General features: G+C 44.2%; 1 protein-coding gene across 1 annotated transcript in view; it reads right to left on the bottom strand.

The window, feature by feature from the left end:
* Nucleotides 1-21,172, bottom strand: part of LOC124721994 (UPF0587 protein v1g245604) — a 125,603-nt gene that overhangs the window by 41,307 nt on the left and 63,124 nt on the right. The window contains exon 4 of the mRNA XM_047247166.1: nucleotides 10,897-11,035. Coding sequence (XP_047103122.1) covers nucleotides 10,897-11,035 — 139 coding nt within the window. The remainder of the gene's footprint in view (nucleotides 1-10,896; nucleotides 11,036-21,172) is intronic.

Genomic DNA, 21,172 nt, shown 5'->3' with positions numbered 1-21,172 from the left:
TTACACTTTTTAATTAACTATAGCCATTTGTATCACTAGAAAGTCTATCTGCTAACTCATTTGTTTTGTCTTAGTGTTATGTTCTTGTCTCTGAATAAAATAGTCTTTCCCACAATGTCAACATGTCAGGGACATCAGAACTAATTATTCTGGTAAAAATATGCCTCCCTGATGAGAATGATGAAAGTTCTGCAAATCCTCATTGCACTCAAAGAATACAGTAGATGTTGAGATATTGTAAATATGGTTTAGCTTTATATATCTAAAAAGAGTGATTAATACTATTACTATCAGAGGGCTTCAGGAGGAATAGTAAACATTTTACGTGGTAGTATAGACTAATTCAAATAAAACATTCCCTACGACACGTGTCCATTTTGTATTCGTTACAGATATACAGCTGTTAGAATGTAACCCAAACAAATACTCACAGAAAGTATTAAGCTAAGCTAAATGATTAAATTCAAAGCTGATTTTGTGAATTCCACCTTCTATTGACAACACCACATGTAACTCGTGTGATGTGGTCTTGCCATTCTCTTATGAGGGTAGTAATATTTATAATCCAAACAATCAAATTGTCTCTCGTGTTTGCTTTTTCCTTGTAGACTTAGATTTTTGCCTGTGGGGATGGTTGAAAGACTAAAGGTGTAGTGTCCAGGGACCTTGATGGCCACAAACTCAATTTGTCACTAAACTGAAAGTCATGGTCTAAAACTGTGTGAAGACCACGGAAAACCTAAGGTTAATGATAACAGAAACAATGAATTTCAATGAAGATCTTGGTGAGATCATAAAAATGATAACAGACCAATTCATGGTGAAGAACAATATGATGAACAAAGACTGCCAAATCAACAGACACACAAGCTTAATGCTGCATAGGGAAATAAGCAGCAGTTCAGAATAGGACCCAGGAGAAAAGGGTCATCATTTTCACCAAATTATGACTGTCAAAATTTTACGAGCTAGAATCTCATCAATATACCAGTTTCTTGAGTGAAGGCAGATGCTGTAGGTACCGTAGATCTCCATTCAGATTAACAATCTCTCTGTCAGCTTTACATCGAACTTTGGACAGCGTGTCGGGAGGAGAATTATTAAGTAAAATTATAATGTACGTAAGTGGATGGCATATTGGTAGCCAGCAAGATGTGGGAGGAACCCTGAAAGGAACTTTGAGAAATTTTCCATAAATTTAGTAGCTGGTTAAACTTTGAATTCAAGTACATCTTAATTTGAACGAATTCTTAGAAAGTTTCTGGGATACACAATCACACCTGATGGGATCTTCCTGACCCAGCAAAGATAGAATAAATTAAGGATTTTCCAACACCTACCAATGAGAAACCATTTGAAGCATTTTTTTGGACTTTGAATATTTAATCCTGTACTATGTAATGCTTAAAAGTGAAAAGAAAAAGCATAAGTGTCTGCTATGAAATAGTCGAGGCTGTATTTTGTAAAGTAAGAGGATCTGTAATAAGCAAGCTGAGGGTTGTTCAATAAGAATCTGATTAGAAACTATAAACTGCCTGCAAGTGAATTAACAAAACTATACTTGATTGAAAAACTTATTTCAAGATAATCACCAAAGAAGCAGTGCATAACTTGGTGTAGACACACGGCTCAGACAATAACTTCCTGAATAACTGAGGTGCCGAACCCTTTTTACATTCATCCAATAGCCATAAATTTGAGTGAACCTCATCGTCTAAATCATTGTAGGGGGAGACTACAGTTTCCATTAAAAAACTCCTACACGAATACCATATCAGTTTACACAGTATTTGTAAATACAGCCAACATGCTTACATTGTACAGTAGAATGGCCAATAAATCACAATCACAGTCCAAAAATTCACTTTTGTTATCTCAATCACAAATTCACACACAACTTCAACTTCAAAACAAAAACTATAATTGATAAATAAACCAATAGCAGCTTGAGTATCAGCTTGCAAAGGAAAGAACAACACAAACAGCGCAGTCCAGTTGATGGGAAAGGAAAAAATAGACAAAAAAGAATGTTGGGGTGGCTGGAGGGGAGAGGGGGCAGTAGGGGGGTAGAGGGGGGAGACGGGAGTAGAGGGGGGAAAGGGGGGAGGGCGGGAAAGGGGGAGGGGGGTAGACGGGAGTAGAGGGGGGAAAGGGGGGAGGGCGGGAAAGGGGGAGGGGGTAGAGGGGGGAGGGGGGAGAGGGGAGGAAAGGGGGCAGAGGGGAGGAAAGGGGGCAGAGGGGAGGAAAGGGGGCAGAGGGGAGGAAAGGGGGCAGAGGGGAGGAAAGGGGGCAGAGGGGAGGAAAGGGGGCAGAGGGGAGGAAAGGGGGCAGAGGGGAGGAAAGGGGGCAGAGGGGAGGAAAGGGGGCAGAGGGGAGGAAAGGGGGCAGAGGGGAGGAAAGGGGGCAGAGGGGAGGAAAGGGGGCAGAGGGGAGGAAAGGGGGCAGAGGGGAGGAAAGGGGGCAGAGGGGAGGAAAGGGGGCAGAGGGGAGGAAAGGGGGCAGAGGGGAGGAAAGGGGGCAGAGGGGAGGAAAGGGGGCAGAGGGGAGGAAAGGGGGCAGAGGGGAGGAAAGGGGGCAGAGGGGAGGAAAGGGGGCAGAGGGGAGGAAAGGGGGCAGAGGGGAGGAAAGGGGGCAGAGGGGAGGAAAGGGGGCAGAGGGGAGGAAAGGGGGCAGAGGGGAGGAAAGGGGGCAGAGGGGAGGAAAGGGGGCAGAGGGGAGGAAAGGGGGCAGAGGGGAGGAAAGGGGGCAGAGGGGAGGAAAGGGGGCAGAGGGGAGGAAAGGGGGCAGAGGGGAGGAAAGGGGGCAGAGGGGAGGAAAGGGGGCAGAGGGGGGGAGAGGGGAGGAAAGGGGGGAGAGGGGAGGAAAGGGGGGAGAGGGGAGGAAAGGGGGGAGAGGGGAGGAAAGGGGGGAGAGGGGAGGAAAGGGGGGAGAGGGGAGGAAAGGGGGGAGAGGGGAGGAAAGGGGGAGAGGGGAGGAAAGGGGGGAGAGGGGAGGAAAGGGGGGAGAGGGGAGGAAAGGGGGGAGAGGGGAGGAAAGGGGGGAGAGGGGAGGAAAGGGGGGAGAGGGGAGGAAAGGGGGGAGAGGGGAGGAAAGGGGGGAGAGGGGAGGAAAGGGGGTCGAGAGGGGGACAGGTGGTCGAGGGGGTCGAGAGGGGAGGGGGTAGAGGGGAGAGAGGGGGTAGAGGGGAGAGAGGGGGTAGAGGGGAGAGAGGGGGGAGGCGGAGAGAGGGTGGAGGGGGGGAGGCGGAGAGAGGGTGGAGGGGGGGGAGGCGGAGAGAGGGGGGAGGGGGGGGAGAGGGGGAGAGAGGGGGGAGGGGGAGAGAGGGGGAGAGAGGGGGAGGGGGAGAGAGGGGGAGAGAGGGGGAGGGGGAGAGAGGGGGAGGGGGAGAGAGGGGGAGGGGGAGAGAGGGGGAGGGGGAGGAGGGGCATGGGCAGGGGGAGGAGGGTAAGGGGCAGGGGGGGCAGGGGCAGGGGGAGGAGGGGCAGGGGCAGGGGGAGGAGGGGCAGGGGCAGGGGGAGGAGGGGCAGGGGCAGGGGGAGGAGGGGCAGGGGCAGGGGGAGGAGGGGCAGGGGCAGGGGGAGGAGGGGCAGGGGCAGGGGGAGGAGGGGCAGGGGCAGGGGGAGGAGGGGCAGGGGCAGGGGGAGGAGGGGCAGGGGCAGGGGGAGGAGGGGCAGGGGCAGGGGGAGGAGGGGCAGGGGCAGGGGGAGGAGGGGCAGGGGGAGGAGGGGAAGGGGGAGGAGGGGAAGGGGGAGGAGGGGAAGGGGGAGGAGGGGAAGGGGGAGGAGGGGCAGGGGGAGGAGGGGCAGGGGGAGGAGGGGCAGGGGGAGGAGGGGCAGGGGGAGGAGGGGCAGGGGGAGGAGGGGCAGGGGGAGGAGGGGCAGGGGGAGGAGGGAAGGGGGAGGAGGGAAGGGGGAGGAGGGAAGGGGGAGGGGGAGGAGGGCGGGGAGGGGGAGAGGGGGAGGAGGGCGGGGAGGGGGAGAGGGGGAGGGGGAGAGGGGGAGGGGGAGAAGGGGAAGGGAGGGGGGTGAGGGGAGGGGGAGAGGGGGAGATAGGGAGGGGGAGGGGAGGGGGGAGAGGGGAGGGGGAGTGGGGAGGGGGAGAGGGGAGGGGGGAGAGGGGAGGGGGGGAGAGGGGAGGAGGGGGAGAGTTAGAGGGAGGGAGGGAGGGAGGGAGGGAGGGAGGGAGGGAGGGAGAACACAGGGCACCCGAAAGGCACTACACACGTTGGGCACGAGAGAGAGAGAGAGAGAGAACGGGGCACCCCAAAGGCACTACACACGGTGGGCACGAGAGAGAGAGAGAGAGTGAGAGTGAGAGAACGGGGCACCCCAAAGGCACTACACACGGTGGGCACGAGAGAGAGAGAGAGAGAGAGAGAGAGAGAGAGAGAGAGAGAGAGAGAGAGAGTGAGAGAACGGGGCACCCCAAAGGCACTACACACGGTGGGCACGAGAGGGGGGGGGGGAGAGGGGGGGAGAGAGAGAGAGAGAGAGAGAGAGAGAGAGAGAGAGAGAGAGAGAGAGAGAGAGAGAGAGAGAACGGGGCACCCCAAAGGCACTACCCACGTTGGGCACCAGAACTGCCATCGACCCAAGACACAAGAAAAGGGGAAACAAAAAGGACCAGACAAAACATGGGGAGAAAAGGGGAGAAAACTTGACTGGCATAGAGGACAGGCCAAAGTCCTCCCAAACCAATGGAAATGCTAACCGAGGGCCTCCAATTCCAGAAGGAAATTCAGGTGTTTAAATCTGGAAGGACAAACCACTCATGAAGAAAACTGAGAATGGATGTAAAGCATGCGAGGATCGTCCACTAAAACACAGTACAAGTAAGTTGGGAGGGCATACTTTGAGCAAAGGGCCAAAAGGCAGGGGCAGTCCAGTGAAATATGGATCACAGTGAGGCGTGCCCTGCAACTACAAACGAGGGGAGGGGGAGCAGGGGCTCATTACAGGGTGAAAACCAAGGGTCCACCAGGTATGGAAAATAAAAAGAAGAGAAGGCAGAGGATTGTAGGTTCCCAATGTGAGAGGCAGAGTGAAGAACACTATGGGGTGGGAATCCCCAGGAACACACAAAGTTTATTAGACAGGGCACGGTCCTCCAATAGTGTCCCACGATTGAGCCAGAAGGAATTTGATGTGAAACAACAAAGCCACCCCTGTAAGTGTTGCAGAGAATGAGGGGTAGGTGGCTGCCTCCCAGCCAGACAATCAGCAAGCTCATTATCTGGGATACCCATGTGGCTGGGAACCCAAAGGAAATCAACTGGACAAGCAGCAGGGTCCAGACAGGTGAGGTCATGGATGACACAGACCAAGGGGTGATGGGAAAAACACTCGGCAATATCCCGAAGTTCACTCACTGAGTCCGTACAATGGAAAAACTAGGGTGAGGGAGGACCATTTAATGAAGTAGATGCCACAATAGATGGCCATTAGTTTGGAAGTAAACACCCTACACGTGGCAAGCAAGAGACTGTGTTCCATGCCAACAGGAGATATGAAGGCATACCCTACATCATTGGTGGATTTAGAGCCATCAGTGTAAAAAACAATCGCATCCTGAAACTTCCGTAGGAGCAGGTGGAACAAACAAATGAACATTACCTGAGCGATGGAGGCTTTCAGATCCAGGAAGAGATCCATCTGAATCCACAGCTGAGGAATTAACCAAGAGAGGGTGTCTGGGAGAAAACATAAGGAATGGGACAAAGAAGCAAGATGGAAATTGCAGCAGAGATAAGAGAAGTGGAACCCAACTAGTAAAGCCACCCGAGTGTGGGAAGTTGGTGAGCCACATCCCAAAATGCGAAAAATATAGGATAGGAGGGGTGATCATGGAAAGAGCATAGGCATAGGAAGCCAGGAGCTGGAACATATGAACTGAAGGGATTGGGGTTGGGGATCCCAGCATCAGCCAGAGGACTGTTGACAGCACTAGTGCGAAAGGCACTGGTGGGTAAACGGATACCGTGATGGTGGATGAGGTTCAAAAGGGGCTGTGTGGAAGGGACAGCTAAGCCATAAACTTGACAACCATAGTACAGACAGGACAGGACTAAAGACTGATAAAAGCAGAGAAGAGTCGAATGATCCAAACCACAAAAGTTGTGGGCAAGGAAGTGATCATCATTGAGTTTATGGAGACAGCCAATCTTCAGAAGCAGGTATGGGGGCACCCAAGTAAGCTTGTTGTGAAAAAGAAAACCCAAGAGACAGAACTAGGGGACCACGGTCAGGCATTCGGTGTTGCGGTAGAGTTCCAGACAGAATGGACCGTAGTACGGTAGCAGGAATGCACCATCCACGATGTGGGGGAGGGGGGATTGAAAACCAGGTTAGTATATCCTCACAGAAGCATGATGAAAACCAGGTTAGTATATCCTCACAGAAGCACGATGAAAACCTGGAGCGGTTGCTAAACAGAGGTCACCGAGTAGGAACTAGCCCAGATACTGAAATCATCCATAGACAGAGCAGGGGTGACCCACTGTCTGACAGAGACCATGAGTCCATTAATAGTGATGAGAACAAGGAGGACACTCAATACTGAGTCCTGTGGAACATCATTCTCCTGGATCTGTGAAAAGCTGAGAATGTTGCCAACCTGAATTCTGAATAGGAGAAGAACTGGCAAATAAAAATTGGGATGGGGCCTCGAAGACCCCATTCCTTAAGTGTAAGAAAGATTTGATGGTGCCAAGCTGTCATAGACCTTATGAAACTTGCAACTGGCCAGTAACTATGAAGAGACAATGGATCCTTACCAGGCTTAAAGACATGAACCACAATACTGCCTCTCCACTGAGGGTGGGGGGGAATGCCTTGGAGCCAAATATAGTTGAACACCCAGGGGAGATATTGTTGTTGTGGAGGATTGAGGTGTTGAGGCATTGGTTATGGATGGAATTGGGGCCAGTGGCAGAATCATGGAAAGAGGAGAGGACCAGAAGAAGTTCCCATTCAGTAAAAGGTTCATTGTAGAATTCTGCGTGACAAGGGGTGAAACAAAAGTGGGAAGCTTCAGCTTGCTGTTTCCAGAGGAGGATGGTGGCTGGACAAAATGGGTCTCAAGTGTTTCGCAAGAACCAATGGACCCATACAAAGGCCACCCGAAAGGGCAAGGACCAGGGTGGAAGATGTGTCATTGGCAACCTTGGAGATTGCGGATCGTAGCCCATACCCGTGACAAAGGGACAGAACAACCAAGGGAGGAGAAAGTATTCGCAACACACACCCTTGCTCTGTTTGATTAAAAAGCTTCACTGTGAAGACATTTAAAGGTAATAAGACAGGCAGCGGGCAGGTGTCACTTAAGGCACTGCCAAACCTGATGGCGATCACGGATGACAATGGCTGTGGCCATGCTCCACCACAGGACTGGCTGGCAGCAAAAGGGGCCTGATGAGTGGGGGGGACAGCAATGCCAGTGGTGTGAATAATTGTATCATGCATGTCACAGATGAATTCATCAATAGAACCTGACAAGGAGTGGGTAAACATGATGTGGGAAATATATAGGAGTGAATCACAGTGCAATGGAAAGCCCAGCAGGATAACCTGGCCATCAGGACGTGAGAAGGGAACAAGAGAATTAATGGGAAGTGCTCACTATCACAGAGGTTGTAGGGAAGCAGCCTACTCACGCCTTATAAAATTCTCATCAGTCTTTCCATTGTGTGCCAGCCTAGTCCGCTGTAACTAGCTCTGACGTCATAAATGTTGCGCAATATTTTAAAAATCAAGTATATAACCTGAAATGGTTCTACCACGTCAGGAGTAATACTAAATCAATATGTGTTGAATATCAGTTCGATAACTTTAACCATTTTCGAAATTTGGACATTTTTCTGTAAAAATAATTGGCACAACAGAAAAGAGCTAGAGACTTAAAAATTTATATTTAGATTCCTTTTTCATAATAATGTAATAGAAACAGTACTTTGGATCTCACAAATTAAAAGTTTAGTGGAAATTCATGATTTTCTGGGTTTTGTCTTAAAAATTAAGGAAGCAAGATAGATTAAGTAGGCGAATAAATAAGGCTAGGATGTTTAAATTTAAGTAGAAGGGAGATCCGCTATAATCATAAAGATGTGAGAAGTATCAATTGAATAACTATAAAACTATAGCGATAGCGTATCTCCAAAGGGCAAGTTCAGAGCTCGTCTACTGTGTGTAGTGTAATTAAATTAATTCTCTCGCCCAAAATATTTGACTTAGCCACGTCAGACTTTTATTATGATTACTTACCTGTGTGCTGAATGCACATTTAAATTGAGAGCTTCATTGGCCATCAGCAAAGGAAGCGATGGTTTATTCAATAACTTAAAGTGGTGCATTACTAGTCCAGCGGCTAGTCGGGAGAGCCGATTTGATCAGGCATTCCCTTAGCCGTCCGCACTGCGGCTTTATATATATAAGAACACTGCGCGAGAAAAAAAAAAGGCCCCAGTTCTCTCCAGACGCTGAATAGCACACCATCTGTGTCGGGAGTCGCGTCGCGTCGATATCATTGCTATAAACAGCCTCGGATGCCGTAATAAGTTACTCGGGATATGCGTAACCATGAAATCGTTTTCGAGCGAAGTGTTAATTCTGGGATGACTTTAATGATCTATCTTCAGTTTGCGTATGTCGTATTTTCACGTGCCGCCGCGGGACAAACATTCTACCATTATTTAGCGTGGCGTTTGATGAACATCATCATCAAATTATGGCGAGCATTCACTTAAACATTTAATTTGGACAGTTATAGTTGCATCAGCGCATTAGACTCTGAACTGCTCTGTTAGTCAGATTGTGTGGATTTTTTTTTTTTTTTTTAAATCTGTGACTCTCAGAATATAGCGAACGTTTTTACAGGATCGTTTTTGATTATGAATCCCAGACAATCTCCTAATTCCTCAGAGCTATAAGCTGTAGCTATAAGTGTATTTCTCAGATGAAGTGGGCACTAGGAATTCTAATTACAGGCTTCACGTTTTGCTAATCACTTTCCGGTTGCCAATATTGTAGTTAGAGAGCCAGTGTTGAGAACGGCAAAAGACAGCATAAATAATAGGAACATTTATATAACAATTAATTCCACCCGCCGCCCCACATATGGTTAATCGGCCGGGAAATGCAATCTTTACTACATTACATTCTACATTTTAAATAACAACAAAATTTCCACCCGCCGCCCCACAAGGTCATAGTGCAGAGAATTAATGGGATGTGGTCACTATCGCAGAGGTCATACTGGGGTAACCAGTGTAATGAAGGGAGAACCGAATGGGAATAGAGCAAAAGATCTATGGCAGAGAAAGTGCCATAAGTGGCACTTAAGTGGATAGGCGAACCATAATTACGAAGGCACAGGTTGTGGTCTGCAAGAAACTGGCTTACGATTACACACCAACTACATAAAGCACTGCCCCACAAGGGGGTGATGGGTGTTAAAATCCTGAGGAGGAGGAAGGTAGGAGGTAGACACTGCAGGAGAGAAGTCAGGGCAGTGTGTAGGTGTCCTGTCATGAGGGAGATAGAGACTGTAAACCATAACCGCAGAGTCCGAGCGAACCTGGACGGCAACTGCTTCCAATTCGATACGAAGTCAACGAGTTGTGTAATTCTGTCATCAGTACTTTGAAAATCCTAGAGTTTTCTATGTCAGAGACCATGAATGTTATGATATTTGCTTTCTTTTTAATCTTACCTGTATCTCTCCATTTTCATGGAGAAAATAGATTGTGCTGGTTGAGATGCAGTGCACAATTGTTTGTCTGTTGGATTACAAAGACTAGCAGATACTTTCATTAGCAGTTATTACCATTAGTTTTGTGACAACAATTTTGTCAGAAGTACACCTTAGAGAGTAAACTCAGAAGTATTGGTACCAGCTTCCTTTGTTTCAGTTTGTGCAAATGTATTTACCTGTATAACAGGTGTTTAAGAGCTGAAGTAAATGTCAGTGTCAAGAAAATAAGAGTTGTGACACCAGCAGACATTCTTTTCTTGAGTACATTATTGTTTCAGACCTCAATGAGTGGTAACTTTATTTTGGATTAATAGATAACCTCAACAGTTCAGGAAGACTTTTACACAGACATTTTCCCAGTTCGTGAAGGTAGATACGGTCTTCAATCCATAATTTTTTCCAAGTCTCATGATTAGAGTCACGTTGTCTTCTTCCTCTCACTGTCTCTGACTCACAAATATACAACATATTTAACCTTCCTTCACTATTCCAGATTTCCACTAAAATTATGAGTCTTGGATTATTAACCAACAAAATTAATCAAGAAGGAAGGTTAGAGTGTAACATCTCAATTCCACTGACATAAGAAACCAAAGTGAGGGGGGTCTGCTTTTTTTTTTTTTTTTTTTTTTTTTTTTGTGTGTGCTGCAATTGTTATTCATCTCTTCAGAAACTCCATAACTGATTTTAATCTAAAAGTACAAGGGACACAAATGGAGACAGTAATAAATGTACTTGTAATATTACTAGACAGAACCGGCAGCCATTGCTTACCTTCAGAGGTAAAATATCAGTACTGCCAATAGGCACTATAAAAACACACCACACTATCTTAGCTTTTGGAACTTATAGTTTCATTCTCAGGGAGGAGAGAATAATTGTTTGGTGAAGGTTAAGACAAAAATGCAGGTCCCATAGACTCAGAAAGTTGAGTGACATGCCGTTCCTGTCTCATCTTCCCCAACCTATCTCACTCTCCTCTGCCCAAGAATGGAACCATTAGTTTCGAAAGCTAGGATAGTGTCGTGGATTTGTGTATGTGCTTAATGACAGTACTGCATATTTAACAATAATCCAAAGCTTGTAGAGTCACTACGACACTGAACACTGTTCTTATGGCTATCTTGGAAACGGAATACTCTCACTTACTGATACTATTCTCCATCTTGCAAAATTTACACTTGGACGAGTAGTGAACATATCCTCTTCCAACACGTAGTGGTTTGGTTACACTTTTACATAATGTCTGCCAGTTGTCGTACACTTCTTTACAATTAGCACACTTCACCTGAAATACACAATTGGAAGTTACTACCGTAAAAAGAGTGGTTCATCCACTTAGAAAATTATTTTAAAAATTACTATGTAGTAATATAACTCTACCAATAACAAGAATGGTTTCCTAGTTGAGGGAGCATAACTCTGTGCTTATGTTGTCCTGTTTAATAATGTATGTAACAAATTGTGTCCAAAGTAAGCAAACAGTAAAATGAAGTTTCATATGTTAACAGACACAGCACCCATGTATAAAACAAATGGATATTAAATCACCAATGTATTTGTGACTACCTTCATTAGCATTGGAAATTATATAATGGCAATATAAACAAAGTTCTTTATGTGTCTTACAGCAGAAAGAATGCCATTTAAAATTGTGTCAGTTCCACTTACATAATAAACACAAAATCCATACTTGTTAACATAACACAATGTTGCCCACAGAAGGTACTGTATAGGTATTACAGAGACAAACTGTAGTTGACCACAGAATACGATCCACATGATGTACAGAAATGAAGCTTTGTCAGATAAGAGGTACTCGTGTTTCTAATCCCTCATACATTCTTGTTTCCAATTAAAAAGTCTAACATCTTGTTAAGTCATAAAATATTAAGTAATACAATGACAGTGTGAGTTAAAAAAAGTTAGTTATGTAGATACTTGGAAACTATCATATTTTACGGACTATAAGATGCGCCCTTTTCCTTCGAAAAATTGCCTTCAAAATTCAGGTGCATCTTATATTCGAAATTAAAACAAAAATGTCCAGTATTTGATTTAAAATTCCCACCAGTCTTAAAAATGGCCATATATTCCATGCTGCAGGAAACCTATCTCTATTTCGCAACATTGGATTCAACTGGCAGCAGCAGTGCACCAGTTCCACGAACACGAGTTGCGGGATTTGCAAGCTTGCTAACACTGACTTCCTCCCACTCCACCACCACAAACCCAGAACACTGCAGTTTAAGGTGCCACTGAACTTTAATTAAAAGTGATTTGTCTTATGTGCTATCAGGAACAGTACAATATTTTTGTTAGTAGCTAGTTTCGTAATGGAAAAAAATAAAAGGTATTCATATGATGCAGGCTATAAACTGAAAGTAATAGCATACATAGAAGATCATGGAAACAGCAGCTGAGTGGCATTTCGGGCCCCACCAACAGAAAAAACCATTCACAACTGACAGACTGACAGGTTAGTGGAGAGAGAGAGAGAGAGAGAGAGAGAGAGAGAGAGAGAGAGAGAGAGAGAGAGAGAGAGAGAGAGAGACTAAATGTGCAAATAGAGAACTGAATGCAAAATGGCCAAAACTGAAAGAAGACACCCGGAAATGGATTCAAGGAAACTGCCAAATTAATCAAAATGATTCAAATACACATTCACAAGCTACTGCTACAGTGGAACTTAACAGACTTTAATGGTAGAGTTGGCTCTAGCTACAGGGGTTTATGTAGCGCTATGGATTTAGCATGCGAATGAAAACCAAAATATCTCAGAAAATGCAACAAGAGAATGCAACAACAGTATGAAGAGAAAATAATATCTTTTCATCACTTTATTATTCAACATCGAAAGAAAACCAGTGTGTAACTATGCTAAACAGCGAAAATGGACGAAACTTCTCTGACATTTGATGTGCCAAGTAACAAAACAGTTGCCAATAAAGGTGCTAAAACTGTAACTATACAAACACGTGGACATAAAATTTCACTACATTGTTGTCCTTTCATGTTGTGCTGATGGCATTAAACTCAATACAATGATCATTTTCAGCAATACCAAAACCTTCTCAAATACCAAAAGGTGGTGGTGTTCACATACATGAGAAGGGTTGGATGGACGAGGCTGGTATAAAATTATGGATTAACAGAGTGTGGGAAAAATGGATAGGTGCTTTATTGAAGAAGAGTTCACTTCTTGTGCTAGATCAGTCTATTGATCATTTGAAAAATTCTGTGAAAGAGAAACTGAGACAGGGAAAAAAGAGCTTGCTGTTATTTCAGAAGAACTTACTTAACAATTGTAACCTCTTGATGTCTCAATAAATAAATCATTTAAAGTGTACATGAGAGAGGAATGGAACAAATGGATGATTCATGAAACCAAACATGAAGTCACACTGAAGGGAGCTTTAAAACGACCTACAATCAAAGAAGTGTGTCAGTGGATAAAACTGTCATGGTCTAGAGTGAGAAAAGACATTATTGTTAAATCTTTCAAGAAGCACGGCACAAGTAACGCTCTCGATGTCAGTGAAGACCATCTTATATGAAGCACTGAGAGCACAAGCAGACTAACCCTCACTTTTTGTGCATTTGAGAAACTGACATGATGTGCTAACAGTATACAATTATTATGCAATGCCTGTTGATCTGTTTGTTTATCTGAAGGTTTGTCTCATTTAGCAATGTACACATTGCTGTTGCACTCAACTGCAGATAGACACTGTTGAGAGCAGGAGTGGACTATGTGTAATAGTCCATTTGTGCTCTGTGCTCTCTGTCCACTGTCGTGACACTAGCGAACGAAGGACTTGTGTATTCAGCATGGAACAACGTGGAACCACGTGGTAGAGCATGCCAGTTGTTCAGCATGGAAGCCCCTGTGAAAAGTCTTGATGAGCAATTGCAAGGTTAGTTGTTGTTGTGTTCCTTTCTTTTGTTTGCAGATAACGTTGTCGAATGCACACTAATGTGTTCAATACGCAAAGATATACAGAGGTGCCTCGAACGGTGACTGCTCACAAGATGCAAGTTGTTTTCCATACAAAAACACAACGAAATACAAACAATACTTTATTTATTGCTATATTGTGTACTCGAGCAACAATCACTTTTAATGTTGTGTGTTACAACAATGTTTTATCACCCGCTGAGTCGTGTTGTGCAATTGCTTCGCCTGAGGATACCAATTCCCACGTTGACAATTACTGTCATGTAGTTAATATTACATTGAGGGGTGGATATTTTTATTGCAGAGATGTTTGCATCCGATAGGGTAGCACCAGGAGAAGCTTGAGCGAGCACGGCTGCAGCAACAACTTTTTCAGAGGACATGCCAGAGACAAACGACGATGCCGTGGTATGGAGCCGAGGAAAGATGCACCTTAGAAACGAAGATAAATGGCTTTGTAATGTTGGGAAAGAATGGAGAGTACTAGGTGAAGAGTACGCCAACCGTAAGGGTAACCTTGTACCTTGAAAGGAATTGCGGACAATCAACGAGTGTTCGTGCTGGTATGAGTGGCACAAAAACATCAACGAAGAACGGCAGGAACAAGTATTCAATGAGTTTTATAATTTAGGCAGCCATGACCTGCAGTCGGCTTTCCTGTTTACCATGATTAAAGTTGTTGATAAAGCATTGTCTTACGTAGGTCAGCAACATTCACACAGGGAGAAGACAAAATTGTATTACTTGCTCAATTCAAATGGGTGTGAAACTGGGGTGTGCAAAAGACTCTTTCAGAACACTTTAGCCATATCTGCTGGAAGAATTGATAGGGTACTCAAGAATAAAAGGGGAAAAGCAACACATCCTTGCGATGGTAGAGGTAAAGCTGAACCCAGTAATAAAACACCTCCCCACAAAGTTGATGTAGTAAAACATTTCACACAAAAATTTTCCGATTATCAGTCGTGTATGTATCAGTCGTGTATGTATCAGTCGTGTATGTATCAGTCGTGTATGTATCAGTCGTGTATGTATCAGTCGTGTATGTATCAGTCGTGTATGTATCAGTCGTGTATGTATCAGTCGTGTATGTATCAGTCGTGTATGTATCAGTCGTGTATGTATCAGTCGTGTATGTATCAGTCGTGTATGTATCAGTCGTGTATGTATCAGTCGTGTATGTATCAGTCGTGTATGTATCAGTCGTGTATGTATCAGTCGTGTATGTATCAGTCGTGTATGTATCAGTCGTGTATGTATCAGTCGTGTATGTATCAGTCGTGTATGTATCAGTCGTGTATGTATCAGTCGTGTATGTATCAGTCGTGTATGTATCAGTCGTGTATGTATCAGTCGTGTATGTATCAGTCGTGTATGTATCAGTCGTGTATGTATCAGTCGTGTATGTATCAGTCGTGTATGTATCAGTCGTGTATGTATCAGTCGTGTATGTATCAGTCGTGTATGTATCAGTCGTGTATGTATCAGTCGTGTATGTATCAGTCGTGTATGTATCAGTCGTGTATGTATCAGTCGTGTATGTATCAGTCGTGTATGTATCAGTCGTGTATGTATCAGTCGTGTATGTATCAGTCGTGTATGTATCAGTCGTGTATGTATCAGTCGTGTATGTATCAGTCGTGTATGTATCAGTCGTGTATGTATCAGTCGTGTATGTATCAGTCGTGTATGTATCAGTCGTGTATGTATCAGTCGTGTATGTATCAGTCGTGTATGTATCAGTCGTGTATGTATCAGTCGTGTATGTATCAGTCGTGTATGTATCAGTCGTGTATGTATCAGTCGTGTATGTATCAGTCGTGTATGTATCAGTCGTGTATGTATCAGTCGTGTATGTATCAGTCGTGTATGTATCAGTCGTGTATGTATCAGTCGTGTATGTATCAGTCGTGTATGTATCAGTCGTGTATGTATCAGTCGTGTATGTATCAGTCGTGTATGTATCAGTCGTGTATGTATCAGTCGTGTATGTATCAGTCGTGTATGTATCAGTCGTGTATGTATCAGTCGTGTATGTATCAGTCGTGTATGTATCAGTCGTGTATGTATCAGTCGTGTATGTATCAGTCGTGTATGTATCAGTCGTGTATGTATCAGTCGTGTATGTATCAGTCGTGTATGTATCAGTCGTGTATGTATCAGTCGTGTATGTATCAGTCGTGTATGTATCAGTCGTGTATGTATCAGTCGTGTATGTATCAGTCGTGTATGTATCAGTCGTGTATGTATCAGTCGTGTATGTATCAGTCGTGTATGTATCAGTCGTGTATGTATCAGTCGTGTATGTATCAGTCGTGTATGTATCAGTCGTGTATGTATCAGTCGTGTATGTATCAGTCGTGTATGTATCAGTCGTGTATGTATCAGTCGTGTATGTATCAGTCGTGTATGTATCAGTCGTGTATGTATCAGTCGTGTATGTATCAGTCGTGTATGTATCAGTCGTGTATGTATCAGTCGTGTATGTATCAGTCGTGTATGTATCAGTCGTGTATGTATCAGTCGTGTATGTATCAGTCGTGTATGCATCAATCATGTATGTATCAATCATGTATTCACTGTACTGTGCAGAGGAGCAAATGCCTGTTTCCCATTTTATTTTCCGCCAATTTTTTTACGAAATCTGCAATTTGTCATTTCATCCACCAGTGTCCAACTCGTTATCGAACATGTGATGCTTTGCAGGTAAAAATAACACCTGCCGATAATGATATGTAGAGAATGAAGTCAATTGCAGAACATGAATTCCATCAGCAAAAGCTGAGTATGCACGGGCAGGTTTACAGAGTAATCCTTTGCTTAGCAAATCAGATGGTAACGTTACAGTGATAACATTTGATCTGATGAAAAATTTTCCTACACCGCTCATCTCAACTGGAGTTTGCTATTAGAAACGTCAGCTGTGGACATATTCCTATGCCATCCACAATATGCACAATGATGATGCATACATGTTTCTGTCGAATGAATCCATTGCGTCAAGAGGAAGAGGAGGAGGAGGAGGAGGAGGAGGAGGAGGAGGAGTAGTAGTAGTAGTAGTAGTAGTAGTAGATCAGATGATTTTCATGGTTTTTAAAGATCATTTTGCTTTTATAAACTAAGATTTTTCATTCTGCCTTTGTAGTCTAATAACAAAAATGATAAAATTGTTACTGTTTTCAAAAAATTGCTTAAAAATTCAAGTGCATCTTATAGTCTGTAAAATATGGTATGCTTTGTCTCCAGTACACTGATAACTATTTTTCTGCGTGTTTTAAGTTTCATCAAGAGTGATGTCATCCAAGGCAGGGCCTAAGCCAGAACTGAAATGGGGCAAGGAATAGATTTTCTGTGGCTTTTTATGCTTACTTACCCCAATCTTCGACAGAAGGAAGCTAGTATTAATGTAGTGAAACTTTAATGGCTGTACTCGTGCCTGTCACTCCACCACTTTACCAATGAAAAACCTCACCTTGCTGGAAAATTTGTTGTCACACATTGTAATAATTCATACGGTTGAAGGGAGACAACTTTCTGCTGTTCAAATTGAAAACCGTATTATCAATCATATAGTAACTAAAAGGACACCACTCAATTTCTCATAAGCCATTATACAGAGAAACTTCAATAATGACAGAACAGAAGACTTGCACCACCTGAATAGCCATGCATGTTATTGCACCTCTTCTGGGACAGGGAGGTGCAGTGGACCCAGATCAAATCTGCACAGCAGATTTACGACGAGGGACAGTGTGCTGGCCACTATGGATCCAGTTTTAGGATCCAGTTCCTCACATCCGACTAGATGAATAATGGGGTGGTACCCAAGTCCCACCTCAGTTACATGATTTGTATATATTTAAAATAGGTCTACACACTGTCAAATAACACTACAAGCAGTCAGTTGAGGTACACATATTCTGTCCCAGAGAGGTGGAGGGAAAGGGGGGGAGGGTGAGTAACGAGGTGTTGACAGGAAGGGCATCCCTGACATTCATCCCTTACATTAAGCATGCCAAATCCAATAGTAAACCATGCTGACTCAATGTGGATACAGGACAAAGGCACAAGTAAAAGAAGATACGACTGAAGACTCATATTTAATTGAGGGGTGGGAGTAATGTAAATTCAAAGTTTACACATCATGATGCAGGATTTTTTAGGTTTCGCCTGATGGTCAGAAGTGAATGTCGGCATTGTTCCTTTAACAACAGCCAGACTACTTCCACCATCTTTGGCCTAACTAGGATGGTGTTCACCAACAACTTCAGTGTTTTGAAACTTTCCTGTCAGATTAAAACTGTGTGCCGGGCCGAGACTCGAACTCGGGACCTTCACTGTTTGAAAACTTAAACCTAACACAGTCTGCACAAAGAAACAGCATTGTGTCACAGTTCATCCCACAAAATTTATATAGCAGATCACATTCCAGATCAGTCTCATTTCCTCAGGTTATTGACATTCTGCAGCTTGTGACAAATACTAATATCTATCAACAGTATCATTTATGTCATGGATTAACATTTTGGTACAAAGATGCATGGAATTTATTATGGTGGCCTATTCCAACATACCAGCATTTACAAATACTTTACTTTAACTAAAGGTCACCACCCTTGTTTTCATCTGTGAAATGACAACGAAAGATCACTTCTATGCCACAATCAGCTGTGTAGCAAGCTGATTTTGTTAAGATCCAATTCCCTACCATTGAACCAGAAACACACACATTACTACCAGTTTCCAATGAACACCCCCATCTGATGCCCTGTAATGGTTCAAAACTCTCAGTACAGAATAATTTCAGGATGACAGTTCAAAAACAAAAAAACCAACAACCACAGAAAATGAAATATGCCAGCTCCCACAGAAACATCATTTATTTTCACTTTAACAAGTAACAATTGCTAGTTATTTACTGGATTATGATACCTCCAACAGATAATTAGAAGAAGCTGGTCTAATCATACCACCTAACCTCTCCCCAAAACATGATATGATGATTAGCTTTCACTGTCAAAACTCTCATAAAATACTAAAGAAAAGTCATTTGGCATGACAGGCTGGGAGACCCCAAAGAGCAGCTTCAACCGCCTGTGTTGGCAAGGTGTTTTCTACCCTTCGTACTCTTAAGCACCTTTCCTTCATGAAGTATGAGTGTCATATGTTGAAGAGCTGTCAAATAGACTACTACTCTCAAATAGCACAGAGAGGCCACCAAGCTTAACATCCCTAACAGGATGGACGGATCACCAACATTTCGCATGCCCTCATTTCACGAGACACAGTGGAGAGATTTAGAGTTTTATCCAGGACATGACACGAGGACTGGTGATTACAGACCTTGCACCACCACCCCTCCTCTCCCTTCAGCTATAAAGCAAAAGGGAAAATGGTTGACAGCGTGCGACATACCCACACAGTCATCCATCCAAGTATTGGCCACACTCAACATTGGTAAACTTTGGTGATCTGACAGGAACCAGTTCATCCACCAAAACAAGGCCATTGACACACAAGGTACTGATGTGGGACTGACAGGAGATGTATGAATCATATTCAGTATAATATGTAACATGAGGAACTCCCAGTCGACAAGTCTGAGATTTTGATCAGTTTAGGGGGCTATCCAAAAGCGAGAAATACCCTATATTTTGACACTTGCATACCTCACAAAGGCATCAGAACCCCAGCATAATGAAAATGTCTCCCATTTTCAGTTAAATCAGTGGAACCAGCAGCTGAATCTACAGATAGCTCCGTTCACACCTTGGTCCACATCAGACCCACCAATTACTAACAGTAACTGTACTTTGACAGCTGCCAAACCTTCCACACCAAAAGATGAATCCCATAGAGCGATGATAGACATATCTGCAGTATATGAGTACTCCCTCTCAGTATTCCAAAGGCCCCACAATGGCCTTTGCACACAGGCAATACCCTCCAGTCCTAATTCACAAACAGATCTCTCGTGCCATATCCTCTCCTCTCCTCTCCCCCCCCCCCCCCCCCCCTTCCAACACACACCCACAAAATCCTCACAGCCATCCCAAGAACCAACCACAAACAGGCACCCTCCTTGTCCCCCAACACCACCCTGGAGTGGAACAACTGGACCACACCCTTCGTCAGGGCTTTGATTATCATTATGCCCTGAAATGAGGCACATCCTACTGATGACACTTTCAAACCCCTCCTAAAGTGGTAAAGTGGTGTTCCACTGCCCACCCAACCTCTACAACATCCTAGTCCATCCCTATGCCACTCCCTCCCCCAGTCCCCTGCCACAGGAATTATAGCCCTGTGGAAGACCCAGATGCAGTGCCTGCCCAGTGCACCAACCCAGCACCACCTACTCCAGTCCTATCACAGGACTATCTTACATTGGTATGACAACCTACCAGCTATCAACTATAATGAATGGCCAGTGCCAAACTGTTGGACCAGTTGGAAACATCCCCCAGACTGTGGCAAAGCCCTGTCTCCACAGTATACATTCTTCCAGGAGTGCTAGTTCTGCAAGTTTCATAAGAGACCTTCTGTGATGTTTGGAAAGTAGGAGACGAGGTACTGACAGAAGTGAAGCTGTGAAGACAGGTCATGAGTCATGCTTGCGTAGCCCAGTTGCTAGAGCACTTGCCCGCGAATGGCAAAGGTTCCGAGTTCAAGTCTTGGTCTGGCACACAGTTATAATCTGCCAGGAAGTTTCATGTAAGTGCACACTCCACTGCAGAGTGAAAATTTCATCCTGAACACCTTGTGAATTTAACGAGGCACGCAACACAATAATCAGAGCCACCGAGAATTCATTCTGTAAGTCAGAAGATGGGATGAAATTAATATCAGTGTTACCCACTGAGCCATGTTCAGCTGCAAGTCTGTTCTAACAATTAAATTTCAACAATTCTCATATAAACATTCTGATAGCCTAGAGCAGGGGTTTTCAGACTGTGTGTCACATCTCCCAGGGGAATCACGACCTCACAGTAGGGGTGTCACACGGATTTCATAAAAATAGTAATTTTGTTTGTTTATTTCCTGAGTAAAGAAACAACATGTAACATCCTACTTATGTGGGGTAGGTTTTTCCACATTGACAGTTGTCACCACATAATACAGATCACAAATGAATGTGCCAAAAATATATAAGTTGCAATTTCCAATCTTGGGTTGAAATTTGAGAAACTGATGATGAAGAAGCAAGCTCATTCTTCCCATTGATTTTGTTGCAAGTATAAGATGTAATAATATTAAAATGTGTTCTGTCAACAGCTAATAAACAAATAACTACTCTTATTCACATTTTTCTAAACTTAAGTTTATTTACCCCCATATTTCAAGTTGGATGTCATCTGTGAAAGGAGCCACTGGTGTTTATATTCAGGTCAAGGGAACCATGGACTGAAAAAGTTTGAAAACCACTGGCCTAGAGGAATCATTAGTATGAAACCATCAGGAGCTAAA

The sequence above is a fragment of the Schistocerca piceifrons genome, chromosome X (assembly GCF_021461385.2).
Source record: "Schistocerca piceifrons isolate TAMUIC-IGC-003096 chromosome X, iqSchPice1.1, whole genome shotgun sequence".
NCBI classification, from domain to species: domain Eukaryota; kingdom Metazoa; phylum Arthropoda; class Insecta; order Orthoptera; family Acrididae; genus Schistocerca; species Schistocerca piceifrons.
The sequence above is the reverse complement of the archived record's forward strand: the minus strand, read 5'-3'. Positions and strand labels throughout refer to the sequence as shown.